This window comes from Carettochelys insculpta, chromosome 19 (assembly GCF_033958435.1).
Source record: "Carettochelys insculpta isolate YL-2023 chromosome 19, ASM3395843v1, whole genome shotgun sequence".
In the NCBI taxonomy this organism is placed as follows: Eukaryota; Metazoa; Chordata; order Testudines; family Carettochelyidae; genus Carettochelys; species Carettochelys insculpta.
This window is the reverse complement of record NC_134155.1, coordinates 511,731-533,195: the sequence shown is the minus strand read 5'-3', so window position 1 is coordinate 533,195 and position 21,465 is coordinate 511,731. Positions and strand designations below refer to the sequence as shown.

General features: G+C 42.4%; 1 protein-coding gene and 1 long non-coding RNA gene across 10 annotated transcripts in view; one reads left to right on the top strand and one right to left on the bottom strand.

The window, feature by feature from the left end:
* The window catches only part of INPP5K (inositol polyphosphate-5-phosphatase K), a 75,758-nt gene extending 65,901 nt beyond the window's left edge, over window positions 1–9,857 (top strand). For all 6 annotated transcript variants that reach the window (XM_075013379.1, XM_075013380.1, XM_075013376.1 and 3 more), the window contains one exon: window positions 8,975–9,857. In XM_075013379.1, the coding sequence (XP_074869480.1) occupies window positions 8,975–9,073 (99 nt within the window). In that variant the 3' untranslated portion in view covers window positions 9,074–9,857. The remainder of the gene's footprint in view (window positions 1–8,974) is intronic.
* Window positions 1–21,465, bottom strand: part of LOC142022968 (uncharacterized) — a 58,713-nt gene that overhangs the window by 17,676 nt on the left and 19,572 nt on the right. The window contains exons 2-4 of one of the 4 annotated variants that reach the window (XR_012648090.1): window positions 18,665–18,797; window positions 17,520–17,631; window positions 13,852–13,954 (exon numbers count right to left, since the gene is read on the bottom strand). This is a non-coding gene — a long non-coding RNA (uncharacterized LOC142022968). Of the gene's footprint in view, window positions 1–13,851; window positions 13,955–17,519; window positions 17,632–18,664; window positions 20,384–21,465 lie in introns of those variants that run through there. The other 3 variants (XR_012648088.1, XR_012648089.1, XR_012648091.1) reach the window with 3 other exon arrangements.

Genomic DNA, 21,465 nt, shown 5'->3' with positions numbered 1-21,465 from the left:
TTTCTCTTTCCAGAGGTACTACTAATGATAGGAGACTTCCCCCTCACCTTATTTCTTTTCTTTTTTTTTCTTTCTTCCCCCACTCCCCTCCTTGCTCTCTTTATCTCTCCTTTTGTGTACACACATACACCTTGCTCTCTCTCTTCCCCTCCACATCATGTTTTATCATTTTGCTCTAGAATCTGATGAAGTGGATCTTACTCACAAAAGCTCATTACCTAATAAATACAATTGTTAGTCTTTAAGGTGCTACAGGACTGCTTGTTTTCGTTTTGTTTTTGTTAAGCTACAGACTAACACAGTTGCCGCTCTGAGACTGTCCCCAGACTTGCCCACATTGCCAGATTGCCTAAAGTAAGAGACTAACATCTCAAGCTCCTTCTTATGGAGAAGTCATTAGGATTAGCCTCAGACCCTGAGACCAGGGCTTCCCCACAAGGGTGTTCCCAGTAGCAGCATTAGAAGAATGGACATCAGAGTGCAAGCAGCCAACTAAACACCAGTTGCAATCTTCACTTCAGAGAGAACAGCCCAAAAAGAAGCCTTCTCATAGCATGAAATCAGCCCAAGTAATGACAGTGCTGTTCAGACCAGACTGTAAGACTTCGGGACCATCGAAGGCACTGAGGTCCTGACTGCATAGGGCAAGTGCTTAGCTTCCTCCTGTGACAGGTACAAGGCCAAAGAAACATGCCCCATCATTGGCACTGAAGGCACCGAAACCCCCAGTACTGATGCCTCCCACAACTACTGTGGTGCTGTCAACATCCACTTTGCATGCCTCATCAGCGCTGCCCTGTCGTTCGCAGTATGCACCCCGGTACCAGTGTTTGCAGTACCACAGCTGCTAACAATGCATGCAGACCTGGCTGCCACCTCAGTAGTGGGAACACCACCTCTTAGGTACCTGTTCCCACTCATAGCAGATCGATATGCTTATTAAGTTTGCAGATGAGACCAAGCTGGGAGGGGTTGCAACTGCTTTGGAGGATAGGGTCGTAATTCAAAATGATCTGGAGAAATTGGAGAAATGGTCTGATGTAAACAGGATGAAGTTTAATAAGGACAAATGCAAAATGCTCCACTTGGGAAGGAACAATCAGTTTCACACATACAGAATGGGGAGAGACTGTCAAGGAATGACTACGGCAGAAAGGGATCTAGGGGTTATAGTGGACCACAAGCTAAATATGAGTCAACAGTGTGATGCTGTTGCAAAAAAAGCAAACATGATTCTGGGATGCATTAACAGGTGTGTTGTGAACAAGACTCTAGAAGTCATTCTTCTGCTCTACTCTGCGCTGGTTAGGCCTCAGCTGGAGTATTGTGTCCAGCTCTGGGCACCGCAGTTCAAGAAAGATGTGTAGAAATTTGAGAGAGTCCAGAAAAGAGCGACAAGAATGATTAAAGGTCTAGAGAATGTGACCTATGAAGAAAGGCTGAAAGAATTGGGCTTGTTTAGTTTGAAAAAGAGAAGATTGAGGGGAGACCCGATAGCAGTTTTCAGGAATCTAAAAGGGTGTCATAAAGAGGAGGGAGAAAACTTGTTCTTCTTGGGCTCTGAGGATAGAACAAGAGGCAATGGACTTAAACTGCAGCAAGGGAGATTTAGGCTGGATATTAGGAAAAAGTTCCTAACTCATGGTAATCAAACAGTGGAATAAATTGCCAAGGGAGGTTGTGGAATCTCCCTCGCTGGAGATATTTAAGAACAGGTTAGATAGCTGTCTGTTAGGGGTGGTTTAGATAATACTTGGTCCTGCCATTGGGGCAGGGGCTGGACTTTATGGCCTCTTGAGGTCCCTTCCAGTCCTAGTATTCTATGATTCTATTATACAAACCTTGTCTCCGTGCCTGCCAGCTCTGAGCCATACTTCTCATCTGGTGAGGACAAGATGTAAGCCATGCCTCAGTTACCCAGACACTCCTTACCCAAACAACCACCACTGCAGTGGCAGCCATTTCCCTGGATGCCCCCTATGCCCATGCCCATCACATAGCTTTTCTGGACCCATGGGCACAAACTGCACGGAAGCCTAAGCCTGCACAAGCTCCCTCTCTCATTCACTCCCAGTGTGAGGAGCAGGAGGAAGAGAGGGTAGACGATTCCCAGAAGCAGGACACTGTGGTTCCAATGAGGATATCCTTGCTCTCACCAGAGGAGACATTAATGCCCTTCCATCCCATTGTGGCTGACAATTTTAGATCCTTCCAGAATCTGTGCAAAAGGCTGGCAGATTCACTAGAAATATCATTGGCTGAACTGCTGAAGCCCCAAAACAATCATAGAATTATACAATCCAAGGGCTGGAAGGGACCTCAGGAGGTCATCAAGTTCAGTCCCCTGCCTAAAGCAGGATCAACCCAACTAAATCATCCCAGCCATGACTTTGTCAAGCCAGGACTTAAAAACATCTAGGGATGCAGATTCCACCACCTCCCTAGGTAAAGCATTTTAGTGCTTCACCACTGTACTGGTGAAATAGTTTTTCCAAAATCCAACCTACACCTCACCCTCCGTAACTCAAGACCATTGCTCCTTGTTCTGCCATCAATCACTACTAAGAACAGCCTGTCTCCATCCTCATTAGAGCCCCCCTTCTGGAAGTTGGAGGCTGCTATCAAATCGCCCCTCACTCTTCTCTTTTGCAAACTAAATAATACCAAATTCCTCCGTCTCTCATCATAGGTCATGTGCTCCAGACCCCTAATCATTTTCATTGCCCTCCGCTGAACCCTCTCGAATGGATCCACATCCTTTCTGTAGTGACACAATACTCCAGATGTGGCTTCACCAATGCCAAACAGAGTGGAATAATAACTTCTCTAGATCTGCTGGAAATGCTCCTCCAAATGCAACCCAATATGCCATTAGCCTTCTTGATTACAAAAGCACACTATTGACTCATATCCAGCCTCTCATCCACTGTAATCCCCAGGTCATTTTCTGCTGTACTGCTGCTTAACCAGTCAGTCCCCAGCATGTAACAGTGCTTGGGATCCTTCCTGCCCAAGTGCAGGACTCTACACATCTCCTTGCTGAACTTCATCAGATTACTTTTGGCCCAATCCTCCTGTTTATGTAGGTCACTTTGAACCCTATCCCTACCCTCCAATGTATATACCTGTCCCGCAAGCTTAGTGTCATCTGCAGATTAGCTGAGGGTGCAATCCATTCCCTCATCCAGGTCATTAATAAAGATATGGAACCATACTGGCCCCAGAACTGATCCCTGGGGCACTCAACTTGGAACTGACTGCCAACCAGACATTGAGCCATTGATCACTACCCGTTGGGCTCAACCATCTAGCCAGTTTTCTATCCATCTTACAGTCCATTTATCCAATCCATACTTCCTTAACTTGTGGGCAAGAATATTGTGGGAAACTGTATGAAAAATTTTGCTGAAGTCAAGGAATATCACATCCATTGACTTCCCCATGTCCATAAAGCTCATCATAGAAGCTAATCAGATTGGTCGGGCGTGACTTGCTCTTGGTGAATCCATATAGACATCTCTTATTACTTTCCCCTCTTCCAAGTGCTTCAAAATGGAGTCATTAAGGATCCCCTCCATGATTTTCCCAGTAAAATAGTTCCCTGGATTGTACTTCTTTCCTTTTTTAAAGATGGGCACTATATTTGCCTTTTCTGAGTTTTCAGAAATAATGGCCAAAGGTTCTTCAATGACATTTGCCAATTCCATCAATAGCCTTAGATGCATTAAATCTGGACCCATGAATTTGTGTGCGTCTAGCTTTTCTAAATAGCCCTTAACCTATTCTTTCCCCTCTGAGGGCTGCCCAGTTCCTTCCCATACTGTATTGCCAAATGCAGTAGTATGGGAGCTGATCTTGTTTCTGAAGACTGATGCAAAAAAAAGCATTGTGTATGTCAGCTTTTGCCACATCATCTCTCACCAGATTACCTCCCTCATCCAGTAATGGCCCCATACTCTCCCTGATCACACTCTTATTGTTAACGTGAGTAAAAACCCTTCTTGTTATCCTTCACATCCCTTGCTGGCTGCATTTCCAATTGTGTTCTCCAACAATATATTTATATTCTCCTTAATCATCTGTCCAAGTTTCCATTTCTTATATGCATTCTTTTTTACTTCCCTGGTAAATCAAGCTGATTGCCTACCATATTTGCTATTCTTACTGTGCATCAGAATGGTTTGTTCCTGTGCCTTCAATAAGGCTTCTTTAAAATACTGCCAGTTCTGAACTCCTTTCCCCTTCATATTAGCTTCCTTGGGGATCCTGCCCATCAGTTTTCTGAGGGAGTTGAAGTCTGCCCTTCTGAAATCAAGGGTTTCTATTTTACTGTTCATCTTCCTTCCTTTTCTCAGGATCCTGAAATCATGATTATTGCAGCCCAGGTTGCCACCCACTATTATTTCTCCTACTAGTTCTTCTCTGTCTGTGAGCAGCAAGTCAAGCTGTGCACGGCCCCATGTCAGTTCCTTTGGCATATACACCAAGAAGTTATCCCCAGCATTCTCCAAAAACTTTGTGGATTGTCTGTGTACTACTGTATTGATCTTCCAACAAATGTCAGGGTGATTAAAGTCTCCGATGAGAACCAGGGCCTGTGATATGGAAGCTTCTCTTAGTTGTCTGAAGAAATGCTCAACTACCTGATCTGGTCATCTATAGCAGACACCAACCACAACATCACTTCTGTTGCTTCTACCTCTAAGCTTAACCCAAAGACTCTCAGCTGGCTTTTCTCTCTCCATATGCTAGAGCTCTGAGCAGTTGTACTGCTCTCTTACATACGGTGCCACTCCTTCTCTTTTCTCCTTCCTGAACATTTGTACCCTTCTATGACAGCACGTTCACCAACATCCTCCAAGCCTCACCAGTCAACAGGATAGCCTCATAAATAGATAGTGGTATCTTGGACCCAGCAAAAATAATATGGGAGACACCTAACACTGTCCCCCCAACATCAAAGAGAGCAGACAAGAAGTGCTATGCCCTGGCGAAAGGCACAGGATTTTTGTTTCCCCACCCCACAACTAATTCACTGGTTTGTGGACACTGTACATCACAGGGGCAAACAGACCCAATTCAAGTCCACCCCCTGTGACAAAGAATGGAAGAGACTGGATTTATTTGGGAGGAAGACATACTCTTCTGCCTCCCTCCAGTTCAGAATTGTGAATTATTCCACTTTTCTTTTTCTCTCCAAATACAAATTCCCCACATTTGAGAGTTTAACATCCTCTGTTGATAAATTGCCTGAGGATACAAGGGAGCAGTTCAAGGAATCACTCGCTGAGGGTTCTCTCATCACTCATACAGTCCTCCAAACCTAGCTGGACTCTGCGGACATGGGGACTACATCTCTTGCCATGGTAGTTGTAATGTGCCCTGCCTCCTGGCTACATCTCTTAGGATTTCCTCAATAGATACAGACCAGAGTATAGGACTTTACATTTGAGGGTAGAAAGGTTTTTGCAGAATCAACGGATACATTACTTCACACACTAAAAGACTTGAGAGGCAGTTTAAATTCCTTAGGGATGTATATACCACAACCCAATAAAAAACAAAACAGATTTTACGGCCAAAAATTTAGATCTTCTCCTTATGCCCAGGTTAAGAGGCCCTGTGAGCACCAAAGAAGACAAAGGCAGCCACGAAGACACCAGTCCCAAGGTATATCCTCATCTCAGCCCTCAATATCCAATCAGTGCTTTTGAAACTTTAGCTGAGGATTTGACACCTCTCCCAGCACCTTCTCCATCTAAGTGTAATAGTAGAGGTAGCAGTACAACACAGAGGAAAAGAGTTCTATTCAAGATACTTTCTCACTCAGAAGAAAACTGGAGGTTGGAGACCCATACTAGATCTATGAGATCTAAACAAATATCTGTACAACAAACACTTAAAGATGGACACACTGGCAACAATAATCCCATTCCTAAGCAAAGGAGATTGGATGTCATCCCTCAACCTACAGGATGCCTACTTCCATGTGTCAGTATATTTGGCACACAGGAGATTCCTCTGATTCAAGATCAAGCATCGACACTTTCCATACCGAGTCCTCTCATTTGGACTTGCAAAGATCCCTGGGACCATGGCAACAGTTTTTGTGGCAGTAGCCACCTACCTATGCAAAAGGGAGCTAAAATCTTTCCCTATCTGAATGACTGCTTTATAATAGAACAACAAGAAGTCCTGTGGCACCTTATAAACTAACAGATATTTTGGAACATAAGCTTTCGTGGGCAGAGACACACTTCATCAGATGCATAAGGTGCCACAGGACTTCTTGTTGTTCTCGAAGATACAGACTAACACAGCTAGCTCTCTGATACTTGCTTTACAGTATATCCAGATCAACTTCCTCAAGTCTCCTCTCACCCCCACCGAAAAACTGAGCTTCATAGGGGCCGTTCAGGCCAGAGCATTGCTTCCTCCAGAGAGACATCAGTGCATCACTACACTCATAAATATAATCTAGCAGAGCCCTAAAGTCATGGTGAAACAATGATTATGACTCCTATGCCACATGGCAACCATCAGCTTCATGGTGAATTACACAAGGTTCCATATCAGAGTCCTCCAGACATGGCTTAATTCCATTTACAAACCCCACAGTCAGTCTTATTCACAAAAAACTCAGTATGCCGTGGAGAGCTGAACCATCCCTATACTGCTGACCACACCCTCACAATATCTGCCAGGATATTCCCTTTGCAGGACAAATACCTACGTTAACAATCACAACAAACTCATTGCTACAGGGTTGGGGAGCCCACACAGGACATTCAGTGTTCACTCTCACTATCATGAAAAAAATTATCAGTGTTAAATAATAAAGCAACCCACACTGACATGGGACCTAAATAAGGGACTGCATACGCTCACAAGAAAACTATTTGAACCTCTGGCCACAGGCTCACTAATACATCTGTCCATTAAGGTATCCTTTCTCACAGCTGTTATGTCAGCCAGAAGAGTTAGAGGATCAGCAGCCCTCATGGCAGACCTGCCATTTATGATTTTCCAAAAAAGCAAAGTAATCCTTAGGCTGCATCCCAAATTCTTACGAAAGGTAATCTCTCCTTTCTACATGAACCAGCAAATCTACTTACCTGTTTTTAGCAGAAGCCATACTCAGACTCCAGACAGATGATGTTTCCTACCCTTGACATCTGTAAGAGCCCTTGCCTTTCTACGTGCAAAGGACAAAGATTTTCAGACAATTGCCACAACTCTTCATCTCCACTACAGAGAGATCAAAAGGGTAAATGGTGCCCAAACAAAGGCTATCTAAATGGATCTTTCAATGCATAAAAATTTGCTATGAACCAAACTGTCAACCCCAAGTGTCATTCACTCGCACTTCACAAGAGCACAAGCGGCATCATGTACTTTCCTTAAGAATGTCCTGCTGGAGGACATCTAAAACAGCTATCTGGACATCTGTCATACATTTACCAAGCCCTATGCTTTAGACCTGTACACAGTGCAGGCCACTAGATTTCGCCAGTGTATTTTATTCTGAGCATTACAGGCAATATGACATGAGCCTCGCCTCCAACAAAACACTATTGCTCCAAAGTCATCTTAAGTAGAGCCCCACAGAGACACTCCTTAAAGAAGAAGAGAGGGTTACTCACCTTGTGCAGTAACTGAGGCTCTTCAAGATGAGCGTACCTGTGGGTGCTTTGCAGTTCTCTCTTCTGTCTGCTTTGGATGCATCCCTACCCAGGCCGGAGAAGGAACTGAGGGATGGTTCATGGTGCATGGTTGGTAGTAGGTGACAGACGCATGAGATATGTATTGCACGTGTGCTGCACCAGAGCACTGCTGCTTTAAAAACTTCCAACTGTAGGCATGGGGCACCATAAACACCTTAAGTGGAGCACCTACAGGGTCACCCATCTCAAAGGACCTCTGTTACTGCACAACGTGAGTACCCTTCTTATTGGAGGAATGTGTTGCAAGTGCATAGTCTACATGAAATGGCTGTTTCTTGCTTGTCCTTACATCAGAATTCTTTGCCAGAATTATTCTGTCATATCCATCCATAATCTGTTTAGTGGCTAGGGCCGTGCCAGTGCACTCTAGAATGCTTGAAACATCGGTGTCAGCACTACTGTTGGAAAGAGGAGCTTTTGCGAATTTTTCAAACTCAAAATACTACATTGTGAGGTGCAGTGAAGAGTAGAGCCCTGCAAATCCGAAGATACCTGTGGAACATGTTTGCAGATTAGATGTTAATACAGGTCTTGTATTCATGCAAGGCTGTAGAGAAAAGGACTGCCTGAATTCAGGAACTTGCAATGTTAGGTGAGATGGGATAGCTCAATGGTTTCAGCATGGGCCTGCTAAACCTGGGGTTGAGAGTTCAGTCCTTGAGGAGGTCATTTTAGGGGACTAGGTCAAATAGATTTAAAAAAAAAAATCTGTCAGGGATGGTGCTTGGTCCTGCCCACAGTACAGAGACTGGACTCAACTTCCTAAGATCCCTTCCAGTTCTGTGAGATATGTGTCTCCATATACTTCATTTATATTTATTTTATTTATGGCTGCCTGCCCATATCAGGAAGAAAACATGGCAAACTGCAGCATTTCAGCTGTATGTGAGCTAAGGATTTCCTGTGGGTTCCAGCCAACACAGTCTGCTTTTGCAGTGCGGTTGTCAGTTGTGTGTGGGCACAGCATACTTAACAGGACTGGCAAACTAAACAATATTGTTTGGCATGCTTTTTTTTTTTTTTAATATGCAGTTAGAGCCTTGGTGCAAGTTAGATTTTTCATACACTTGCAAATAGTCACTTCAATGAAACAGTCATCAATAAATGGAAGCTGTATGTTTTACTTGTCAATTCTGAGAAATCTGTGCGGAACAGCTGATTTGTTTAATTGTGTATTCACTAGTGGAGTAACAATGTTCCTAAATGTGTATCAAATGTAAACTTTTAAAAATATTTTCCTTTTCTTTTAGATTCAGCCAAGCAGGAAATCTGCAGAGAAGGAGCCGGCACAGGAAAACATCAATGGGATAGAGAAACCTCACAGTCTGGAGCCACATAATGAGTTCTGAAGTCAAAGCTTAGCAAAATTTATTCAGATGTCTTAGTGATTATAGGCCTTCCTCTGTAGGAGATGGAATCAGGCAGTTAGGAGGGTCTGACAGGTAGGGCTGTTTAGATCATAGACCTTAAAAACTCAGTAGAAAATTATTTGTGTGGAAATGACTGTTTCTCTTGTCACCATAGGCGATAACTCTCTGGTGGTCCTGCACTGAAATACGGCTGTAATAACAGCTCCTCATCAGTGCTGACCAACATGAGATCATAGTGAAAATCTTTATTTCAGTGACTTAGTGTGACATAGTTGCATTCTGCAGCAGCTTCAAGGCGTGCTGCATTCCTGTTTTTTGTAGGAGACATTTTACTAACCATGCAGTTGATTGATTTTTTTTTTTTTAGTATTTCAGAATTTAAGTGAAATTATTTTAAAAACAGTTTTATTTATTAGATACGCATTTATTGATCTTACTTTAAAGTATTTTTGAAATTTCATTAATGCATGTTAGTTAATGATATCTTTGGAAGCAATCAACAATGGGACAACAGAAATAATATCAAAACAAGATATTTGGGTCACATGAATTTTCCTTTGACTTTTGACCCCTTTTATTTTCTGACCCATATTTCAGTAATCTTTCTGAAGTATTTTCCTACTTGGAATGTTAAGGATAAGCACATATCCTGCAAACCAAATTTTTATATGATTTCTGATGCCTCTTTCATTGGTAATGAAACTCATAGGCCGTGTCTACACGTGCCCCAAACTTCGAAATGGCCATGCAAATGGCCATTTCGAAGTTTACTAATGAAGCGCTGAAATGCATATTCAGCGCTTCATTAGCATGCGGGCAGCAGCGGCATTTGGAAATTGATGCGCCTTGCCGCTGCGCGGCGCATCCCGACGGGGCTCCTTTTTGAAAGGGCCCCGCCTACTTCGAAGTCCCCTTATTCCCATGAGCTCAAATGAGGGGACTTCGATGTAGGTGGCGTCCTTTCGAAAAGGAGCCCCGTCTGGACGCGCTGCGCGGCAGCAAGGCGTGTCAATTTCGAAGCGCCGCTGCCGCCCGCATGCTAATGAAGCGCTGAATATGCATTTCAGCGCTTCATTAGTAAACTTCGAAATGGCCATTTGCATGGCCATTTCGAAGTTTGGGGCACGTGTAGATGTAGCCATAGAGGAATTTGCTTATTACCCTCATGTTCATGGACAAGAACGACCTTTTTGTACTAGTGGGAAACTTGGAGTCAATCCAATATCATGTGGCTCCAGAAATAAAATGTTTATAAATCCTATTGTCTAACAACATTAACATAGTTTTCGGATTGTGGCTCATGGAGCACATATTGGCTAAAAGCTGAATAGTCACATCATGCGAAACCCTCCTCTTAAATTGTATTAAAAGAAGCTTAGAAAAATAGATGGTTTGTCATCTTATTGCAGTTGATTTGCCGGAGAGGCAACGGTGTGTAGGTCATATGAAACTTTTGTAGGCCATTCAAAAAGCTCCATAGACCTTTGATTGCAGTGCCAGGAAAGGGAACTTGTAACTCCTTGGTGCCAACTCCCTGCAAACCAACTTCAGCACCATACAAGCTTGTGAGGAGTAATTGAGGTTAGTTATCTCTCAGTGTATTGTCAATAATGGAACTAGTGGAAATACAAAACTCAGATCAGGAAAAGGAGATGTAGAACCAAAAGACGTTGTGTATATTTTGGAGAATGGATGAGGAAACAGGAAGGAGTCTTGAAGCCTTGGCTAGCTATCTTAGGTCTTGTCTACATTACCACTTCTGCTGTTATTATTTAAGTATATAAATATATATATACATTTTTATAAGCACTCCCCTGCGTGGCACAAATTGTGACAGAAGCACCAGTATAGGCAGTGCTCTGTTGGCAGGAGAGCATCTCCCACTGGCATTGTTACTGCTGCTCATGGAGATGGCTTTATTATGTTGGTGAGAGAGCTCTCTCCCATTGGCATACAGCAGCCACATGAGTTATCTTACAGCAGTGCTGCTGCATTGGTACAGCTGTGCTGCTGTAAGTTTGCTAGTTTAGACGTGGAACTAACTGTATTATTAAGCTCTTTTTTCTGAATTTGAAATTGCTTGTATAAATCTGTTTTCATGTTTCCCAAAAGGAGATTCATGGGGAAAATACAAAAGAACAGGGAACTGGGTTCTTCAAATTCCAGACCACAGCTGGTGACTATGGTAGACCAAAATCCAATTTTTGCTCCATTTGTGAGCACCTTTGCAGGTATTTCAGGAGCTGGATGCTGATAAGTTTACATGGCTCCCAATACCTCTGCTCCTTAATATCACATGAGGGCTATCCTTTGGTCAGTTATTGGAGGGGGAAGGTACTTCTTATAAATATAAGGCTTCATGTCATAGGACTGATAGAAATTACATCTTCTGTGGGCTTTTCCAATAATATTTTGATCCACTAACTGCATCAGAATTGAATGTGCTGGAGGCTTGGTGAGGAGTTTTGTTTAACCTCTTTAGATTCCTTTGTTAGGTGTTATGCATGTAGTAGCAAATTCTAAATTTTGTCTGTTGATCCATAAAGTATTTTTAAAGAATAATTTATTATCAGTATCATGCAGCTTCTTAATGGAATTTATTTTTTCTTAAATACTAGTTTACGTGTATAATAATTGAAAAGGACTTTTAAATCCATTTGCTGTTAATTCACTGCATTTATCAGTCTGAAATAAGTCTTGGTAATAAAGAATCCATGAAGTGTATTAATGACTTCTTGTATTTTAAACAAATGACTGATTTTTTGGGAGGTTTGTGTGGCATTCTCACATGTATTGTAATGATTTTTTACACAAACCTTTGATAATCTTTTTTGGTATGTGGGTTGTTACTTGTATTTTAAGAGATTAGGCTGTAGCAGCGTAGTAATATACTTTAAGGGACTGAATCATTCCAAACAAGGGCCAGTGTGGAGGGGTGGAAAAAACTACCCAACAAGTTACTTGAGTAAAGGTACAGCTGCTTAGGGAGGTGTGTACTTAAGTACAAGTTATCAATAGGGCACATACATACCACATCACAATTATACTCAAGTATCCAGATGTGAAATCAGCTGCACTTTTACTCAGGTAACTTACTTTTTGAGTACTTTTTCCATCTCTGCCAGTGTGTAATGTAATTGTCCTTTGGAGAAATTGGATTCATCCTGAAATAAAATTCTCTCCTTTTGAACGAGTTCTGTATTTAATGTCTTTCCCTTTGAACTGGATCTTAAAGGGCCAGAAATCCCTTCAGCTATAAGAGTGTCCAAATACAAAAATGATCTGAAATTTTGTAATGCTGGATATATAGTGTAAAGGCCATAGGCTTTTGTCTGGTGTGGGGGGATGTCACTTGAGTAGTATTGAATTTCAAATCCATGCGCCCCCTTCAACAGCTACCAGCACCTGCCCCTTCTGTGATAAGACCTGCTGCTCCAGAATCAGGCTGATCAGCCATCAACAGATTCTCAAATTTGAGGGTGACATGAAGATGTCCTACTCATTATCAAGTGACTGCTGAGAAAAAGATTGAATTCCAGAGTGCAGGTTGTAGACAGAAGAAAACTACTGTCATTTTCACATTTGTTCAGTAAAGCGTTCTTCTGTCAGAAACTCTGAGTTAGGGGAAAGGTTTTTTTACACACACAAGTGTGATTAGTTTCATAGCATTTTGAGGTGCTGTATAAGTCCACTCAGCAAGAAGGTCTCTGATAGTTCAGCAAAAAAGTATATATTCTATATAGCTGGTAAGTATGTCCAAATTCAGCCCTGCATGACCAATGGACAGGTACATTTAGCTCAGTTAGCTCAGCAGTCTGTATCACCTCATGGCACACATAAGCACTCATTATAATTTCACAGCACATTCAATAGATATAACTCAGTGCCCTCCCCCAGAGCCAGGCACCCACAGCCTGCGCCACTCTAACTCTGTGCCCTCACCCTCCCCCAGACCCAGCCACAGCCTCCTGCTCTAACTCAATGCCCTGCCCCAGAGCCAGGTACCCCAGCACCCCCAAACCCAATCCCCCTCCCCTCCTCCAGAACCAGGCACCCCCTAGCCCCTAACTCTAACTCAGCCCCCCGCCACCCTCTGCCACTCTAACTTGATGCCAGCAACTCCCCAGCACCACCACTGCTGACATGCACTTCTCCCACCAAGCAGTGGGGCACACACACAGAGCAGTGTATGGTACTCCCTGTGTATGCCTCTGAGGCACACTAAAAGCCACTGTGGCACACCAGTTGCAGAGCACTGATTTAGCTGATTGGACTTTTCCCTGATTATATTAGGAATACATTTGACAGTACATCTGGAAATTTGTTTAATTTTCTGAATTCTTTAAGGATATAGAATAGTTTTTTGGAAACTTTTCTTTAAATAGCATCATGAGTTGCTTCAGTATGTTGCACAGCTGTTTAATGCCCTCCCATAACTTTACAAATCAGTGAAATAGAAGTCTTAAGCCTTGTCTCCGCTACAAAGCTTTGTCACCAAAAACTGTCTTTTGGCAACCAAATCACAAGAGCGTACATACTGCAATCCAACTTTTGTCACAAAAAATGCATAGTTTTGGCAACAAAAAGCTTCCACCCTTATAAGACTTTTTTTCTTTTTCCCTCCCTTTATTGTTAACAAACATCCAGTGTAGACACTACATGTGATTTTTGCTTGGCCTCCAGGAAGTGTTCCACAATCCCCAGGTAAGTGACAATCTGCCCTTCCCCCCTTGCATGTCCCAATAATTTAAAATTACCTTTTCTGTTTGCCGCCTCAGCATGAAGCAGTCTCGTGGTAGGAGCTCTGGGATGCCAAAAGTCCAGACAAAATGGAGAATCAAGCTTTTTCTACAAATGTGACTGAGCAGATGATAAAATTAATGGAGGACCAGACAGAGATGTTAAAATCTTTAAAAATGCTGCAGAGTGAGCAGAGCTGGGGTTGACCTCTTTATATATATGCACACCTCTTTGTCAAGCAACCTCCCCCTACGCCCACACATTTCTTTTCCCTTTGTGAGACTCCATGGTTACCCCTTCATTCCAGCCCCTCTTACAGCTTTGACAATGGTAGCTAGCAGTACATACAGTTGTGTGGTTTTATCCTTTCAAAGATCCTTCTTTACCAGAAAACGTTTTGGTGTGTTTCACTGTACTTGATCAATAATGGCAAAAGATAAAACATTTGTATTTTATGTTCCACAAGGTCACATAGCAATCTCTGTGGTCCCAGGTGCAGGTTTTTTAAGCATTTTCTTGATTGGATGTGCGTCCCCAAAATTTTGCACGAAATTTTAATTTAGAACGTGTGCTTTGGTTGAAACAGGAATTAATTAAGGAAAGACCTTTGGCTGGTGTAATGCAGGAAGTCAAGTGATCACACTAGTCTCTTCTGGCCTGATGATCTTTGAAACCTGGTTCTTTTAGGCAGGTGATGTTGGCAGAATGTTAGCTGGGAGCAGATGCCGATGACCTGGAACTATTGCAAGGAATTTGAAATCAGGTGGAGGATATTGGTCTAAACCAGGGGTAGAGAATCTCTGGCCCATGGGCTGGATGCAGCCCACAACTTTCCTTGACTTGGCCCCCTTAGGCTCAGGGCTCCCCCCTCTTCTCTCCCCTTCCAGCTCAGACCCTGTACCCAGCAGTCTCTCCAAATCCCTGGTTTTGCCCCACCCCAGTGACTAGAGACATCTGGGTTTAAGGCTTTGTATATGCAGTAATCAGTGCAGTCATACCCCGAGATACACCCATTCGGGTTATGAGAATTTGACTTTACGAGGAGTTTTATTTAATATCCCTACTTCGGCTTACAAGGCATTTCTTTGCATTTATGAGGACCGATTTGGAATTTGCATGCCTCGTGAGCAGCTGAGTGCCACGAGATGAGAGCCACCATGAGGTCATCTTCGCAGTTGTATAGTTGGCGCATGTTGCATTGAGTTCTCTGAGTACTCGTGGTTTGCTAGTTTATAGCAGTGATAATCTCGTGCATCATGCCGCCTAAAATGAAGAAAGTGCTAAAAAAGCTAAGTAAGGAGCTAGAAAAGCCAAAAAAAGACAGAAAAGCCATACCTTTAAGTGTAAAATTGGGTGTGATAAAGCGTATTGATGAAGGACAGTGTAACAAAGATGTGATGCAGGCACTCCATTTATCTTCGTCTACTGTGCATACTATCTACATGCAAAAGGAAAAAATATTGAAAACTTCTGAGACTGTTGGTGGTGCAAGTTTAACAATTGTCTTTGAGTAGGCACCCCATTATGCAGAAACTTGAGAAACTTGTGCAGTGGATAAAGGATTGGGCGAAACGCCACATGATGCTTAGCTTTCTTCTCATAAGAGAAAAGGTACTATCATTGTTCGAGCAATTGAAGGCACAGACAATTGAGGAGGAGGATGAGATGGCCAAGGATTTGAACTTTAAAGGCAGTAATGGATGGTTCGACCGCTTCAGGAAGAGGGGACTCTTGCATAGCCTCAAAGTTACAGGCGAGGCAGCATCCGCCGATCTTGCAGCAGGCAATGTTTTCCCTGAAAAGCTGAAGAAAATTATCCAAGAAGGCGGCTACACTAAGAAGCAGATTTTCAGTATGGACGAGACTGGCTTGTTTTGGAAGCGAATGAGGTCTTGTACCTACATCTCCAAAGACGAAAAGCAAGCCAAAGGACATAAAGCCTCTAAAGACAGGTTAACGTTGTTGCTTAGTGGCAACGGTGAGGGCGACGTAAAGCTCATACTGTTGCTCGTGTACCATTCAGAAAATCAACGGGCTTTGAAAGGTATCAATAAGATAAGCCTTCCAGTGATTTGGCATTCAAATAGAAGTGCATGGGTGACCTAACAAGTGTTTCTAGACTACGTGCAGAGTTACTTTTGTCCTTTCATTGAAAAATATTGCAAAGAAAATAACCTAGACAAGAAAGCACTTTTAATCATCAACAATGCTCCAAGCCATCCAGCAGCAATTGTTGATTATGGTAGCAATGTTCAGGTTGTATTTTTGCCTGCTAACACAACATTGTTGCTACAGCCGATGGACCAAGGTGTCATTGCTGCATTTAAGCCTTACTATATGCAGCTTGTGATGAAGTATCTCATTGATGGTTTGGACAAGAGTGACAGGATGACAGTCAGGGAATTATGGAAAAATTACAACATAAAAATGGCCATTGAAAACAGAGCAACTGCTTGGGACAAAGTGACAGCAAACACTATGAATGCTGTTTGGAAAAAACTTCTTCCTGAGGCTGTGCACGACTTTCAAGGTTTTGAATCCGTGAAGAAGATCTGTGATGACATTGTACAGCTGGCAGCGAAAGCAGGTTTTGACGAGGTCGACATTGAAGATGTGCAAGAAGTGTTGGAATCTCACTCTGAAGACCTGACGGATCATGAGCTAATTCAATGAGAAGAAGAGCATTTGAAGGAGGAGGCTGAATGTTTGAAAGAAGGGAAATTCGACAAAGAGGAAGAACCAGTAAAAGAATTTGCCATGAAACAGTTACACAGTTTGTTTCTCATTATCGATAGTGCTTGTGCTTTGATGGACAAAAACGATGGCAATTTTGAAAGAGGTCGGAAAACTAAAATTCTCATGAGGTAGTCGATTGAATGTTACAAACAACTGTATGATAGAAAGGTGTGAGAAGGCAAGCAGACAAGTATTTTATCATTTTTTCATCCAGCTGCTGCTGCTACTACTACTACTTCTGCTGCTTCCGAGCCTCAACTTTCAACCTCTGGCATCTCTCGTCCTCCCATTGCAATGGAAGAGAAAGAAGAAAACGATGTTGATGATCCAGAAATTATGGAGTGTGAAGAACTCAGCTACTCTTCGTCCTCCTCACCTTTGCCTTCATTTTCTACTCCATTCACGCCAATGCCACCATCACCAACCAACGAACAGCAGTGACTCTCCTTGCAGTCTCCCTCACCTCATTTTCTCACCTTTCCACATGATGTCAACTTGGTCACTGAGTGTGATATCATTTGCATTGTTTTCATTGATTTCTTTTGTCGTTACTGTTCTGTTCTTTTTTGCATTAAATGTTGAATTACATAAACATTGAGTATCATAGGTATGTTTTGTTTGTGAGCGTAGTCTTAAGTGTACGGTGCATAATAGCTAAGGAAGAGCTTAATGAGATCAGGTAAACAGCCATATTATAGAGTAATTAATGAAGGGAAATGCCTTGTTAGGTTGTATTATGATAGCTAATGTTAACTATTGAAGTAATTGTGTTCATTTTAATGGGATTTGGTGTTGTTTTAGCATAAATGGGTGTAAATTTTGGGGCTCAGGAATGCATAAAATTTTTTCCCATTGAATTAGTGGTAATTACGTTTTTACTTACAAGAATTCACCCTAAGAGGGGTTTTTCAGGAACAAATTACCCTTGTAAGGCAGGGGAAGACTGTACCTTGATTCTTCATCCTGCTGTTTACTGCCAGCTAGTGCAGCAAGTGGAGCACATAGTTATGTTGGTATTGACCCATCCCGCTCAAAAGGCCAGTGATTGCATTGTGGAATGTCTGCAGGGATGAGAGGGGAGGAATGTTTTTGAGTGGGGGCCACTAACCCACAGCAATATCATTGGAGAGGTTACACAAGTGAGAAGCAAAAAAACAAGCCTTCACTGATGTGGTCTCCAACAGCAAAAGAAAAAAAAAAGATATTCCCCTCACACATCAGCCTCAGAGCCTGAGGGGGTGGGCAGGGTAGTGTATTTTGTGGGCTTCTTTAGGCCCTGAGTTGGGGCCAAAAATGAGGGTTTCAGCATGGGGGGGGTTTGCCAGGAAGTGGGCTTGGGGTCTGGGCAGGAGGGAGGGTGAAGTAATGGGCTGGGAACTGGGGGGCTATGGGTGGGAGGGGTGCAGGAGTGGGCTGGGAGTGCATGGTCTGGAAGGGTTTGGGGAGAGTCTGGAAAGAGGGGTCAGGAAGAAGTGGGAATGGGGATCTGGGCAGGAGGGGAGGGATCAGGAGCAGTCTAGGGATGCAGGGTCGCAGTGATAGGAGTGCAGCTTATCTGTGCAGCACCCTGGTGATGCACATGGCTCTGTGCCCCCTCCCTCCACTCTCAGGCACCGCTCTCAGCTGCTCTGAATGGCTGGAATGCTGGCCAGTCAGAGCAGCAGGATAAAGCCTCCAGGCAGCCCTGCTGCTGGGGGACCAGCAGCAAGTGGCAGTGGCACTGTGTGGAGCTGTTTCCTTCCCTACCAATCCCCCAGGCTGAGCCCATGGGCCAGATCCATCCCTGGCTTGCCTGGTTCCAGCCTATGAAGCTTGGGACTCTCGACCCTGCCAGAGGCCAGATGCTGGGGAAGGCAGTCCTGAGCCTCAGAAGCCAGATCAAGGCAAGCCATGGTACAGATCCAGACCACAGGCCAGGGGTTCTCACTCCTATCTAGGAGGTTGGGTTCAGAAGTAGTTTCATCAAGTGTCTATCTGTAGTAGTCCAAACTTGAAGACCAAAGGGAGAGCCCTATTTGACAGGCAGAGAGTCTTGCAGTATGAGGCTTAACTTTTCTTTTAGGTGTCAGCAACTTTAATTATTTTATTGCAAACCTTGGGATAGGTGTTGGAGGTTCTCCCAGCTCTTTGGGTTATGGAAACGTGAAGAATCTTGGCTTGCTTTTTCATTTAAAAATGTTTCCATCCTTTTGGTTTCTGAGAAAAGGCTGAAAATATGACATCCTCCCTAGAAGGCAAATTGAAGTATGTAATTTTTAATCTCATTATGTTGGGACACTTGGGCTACGTCTACATGGGCAGTCTCTGTTGACAGAAAAACCTTGGCAGTATCTCTGTCAACAAATAGCATCTACACACAAAAGCAGATTGAAAAAGCAAGCCACTTTGTCAAGAGAGAGCAGCCAGACTGCCCTGCCCTCTCTTGACAGAATGGCTGATGAGAAGCTCTGCAAACATGGCTGTCCAGGAAACAGGAAGCCCTCTGTTGACAGAAGTCTAGATGGGCATTGTGTTAACAAAACACTGAAGACAGAGGCATTATACCTGACTGGGAACAGTGATAATGGTATCGACTGAACAGCTGTTTTCCTGACAAATTCTTGACAGAGCACTTCAACTGTATAGATGATCGGCAAGGTTTGTCAACAAAAGGCTAGTTTTGTTGACAGAAGATGCCCATGTAGATGTGGCTTTGCTCAAAAGAGGAGGAATAGGAGGTAGGGTTTTGTTACTTAGATCCTTGCCCAAAGCACGCTGCTAGAGTTTCCTCTCATTTGTTGTGTACTTAAGGTTTTGACTTCAGCCATGTTTCTTGGCATGTTTTTTGGAAAAATATGTAAGCCATTTAAAAAATATATTTTCAGATCAATTGAAGAAAACTGTTTTTATAACAATTTAGTTTGACTTTGTGATTTAAGACAGTGGTCCTCAACCTGGGATAGAGGTTTTCAAGGTGGGTTCCTTAGCTCAGCTAGATATTTTCATAGGTTTACAACAGGCTACGTTTAAAGCACTAGTGAAGTCAGCACAAGCTAAAATTTCACACACAATGATTTGTTTATATTGCTCTATATGTTATATGCTGAAATGTGAGTGCAATATTTATATTCCAATTGACTTATGTAATAATAATAAAAATGAGAAAGTTAGCAATTTGTCAGTAACAGCACTGTGACACTTTCATAATTTTTTTTTCTGATATTGTAAACAAGTAGTTTTAAAGTGAGGCGAAAAGGCTATGCGAGACAAATCAGGCTCCTGAAAGGGATACAGTAGTCTGGAAATTTTGAAAGCCACTGATTTAAGAGGTAAGAATGTTTTGTATTCACCCTGCAAAAAAAAAAAAGGTTGCTCTTGCATCTATTTTAAAGTAAATAAATGTATTTCATTAAATGCAAATTGTCACTTACTACTTCTGTCTATAAGGATGACAACTCTTCATGGCTCAGTGTTGTCAGAGTACTCTTTGTTTTCTATTCAAATAGGAAGGATGTTTACCAAAGAACATTAATAAACTTATCCTTATTTAACATCAGTGTAGGAAATTTCGAATTCTCAGATGACTTCAGGATAAACAGTGTATCTCTGGACATAGATAATACAGCTGTGTGTAAACAGGAAATATTTCTGAGATGTATTGTGTGTGTTCTGTACCCTAAAAATACACTCTGATAAGAACTATTGTCTGTATTACCATTATTTCCTTCTCTGCTCCTGCAGCAATGACACTTGGATGAACTTGCCCTTAATTAATATGCTGCAGTGGAAGGGCTAGTTCAAGAAATCTTGAATTATGTTTTCCTTTCTTTGAGAGAAAAATTACCCTATGGTGGCTTTTTTCCGGGGGGGGCGGGGGGCAGGGGTGGCATAGACAGAGAACTTTGAGTACCAGGAATATTTCAAATCATCTTCTTCTATCCCTGTGATGGGAGATTTTGTACCTGAATGTGAATATAATGAAGCAATTATTTTCAGAATAAAGTATATGAAGGTCATGAAAGAATTCATCCCTGAGTGATTACATTGCTTTAAAGAGTTCACACTGTAAGGGTAACATAGAGCACTTCATGTCCTGTTTTCTGATTCTTCAACTTCTCATTCTCTGGAGATATGTCTTGGAGAAGAATAATGTTCATTGTGTTTTGTGGAAAGTAGGATTTAAAAAAAGTAAATTGTATCTAAATATCTGGACTCATCCTCCCTCTCCTTCCACATTCTTGGACCTTGCCATTTCATGGAGAGGTCCAAATCCTAGCAATTAGAATGTAGTACACAATGCAGTAAAGTTGTCCCCAGTCAGTCAATTACAGTTTTGTCCAATCAAACGCTTAGGATATCTAGTATGACAACACAGGCAATAAAAGGTAGTTTGCCAGTGAGAACTCAGTAGGTTTTGTCGGTCCAGATGCCTCTATTTAAAAAAAAAGAAAAAAATTACATTCATTGTGACAGTCCTGCCTTCTTTCTCCTACAAGGGCTATTACAACCAAATGTCAGAATAATATATATTGTGAAACCAGAAAACAGATGAAAAAGAAGGAAAATCTGGTTGAGGGAAATTTGGCTCCTCTCTTTAGGTTGTATGCCAGTGGAGAAAATCGTTGAAGTCAGAAAGGAAATCTCAGGCTAGATCTACACTAGGTAACAAAATCTACACTAGGTAACAAAATCTATCTCAGATATGCAATTCTAGCAATGCTTTTACAAGTCGCCTCTTCCTATTTGTATTTCCTTATGCTTAATACTCTTCTAGGCTTTTTGCTTTCCTTTTCTGTTTTTCTTTTTGCACTTTCCTGTTTGCTAGTGAAATCCAGAAGTGTTATGTATATAACTGAAATTATTTCTTTAAAGACGGTCTGAGAAAGAAAATTGTTTCAGGTGCAAAGATATGAATA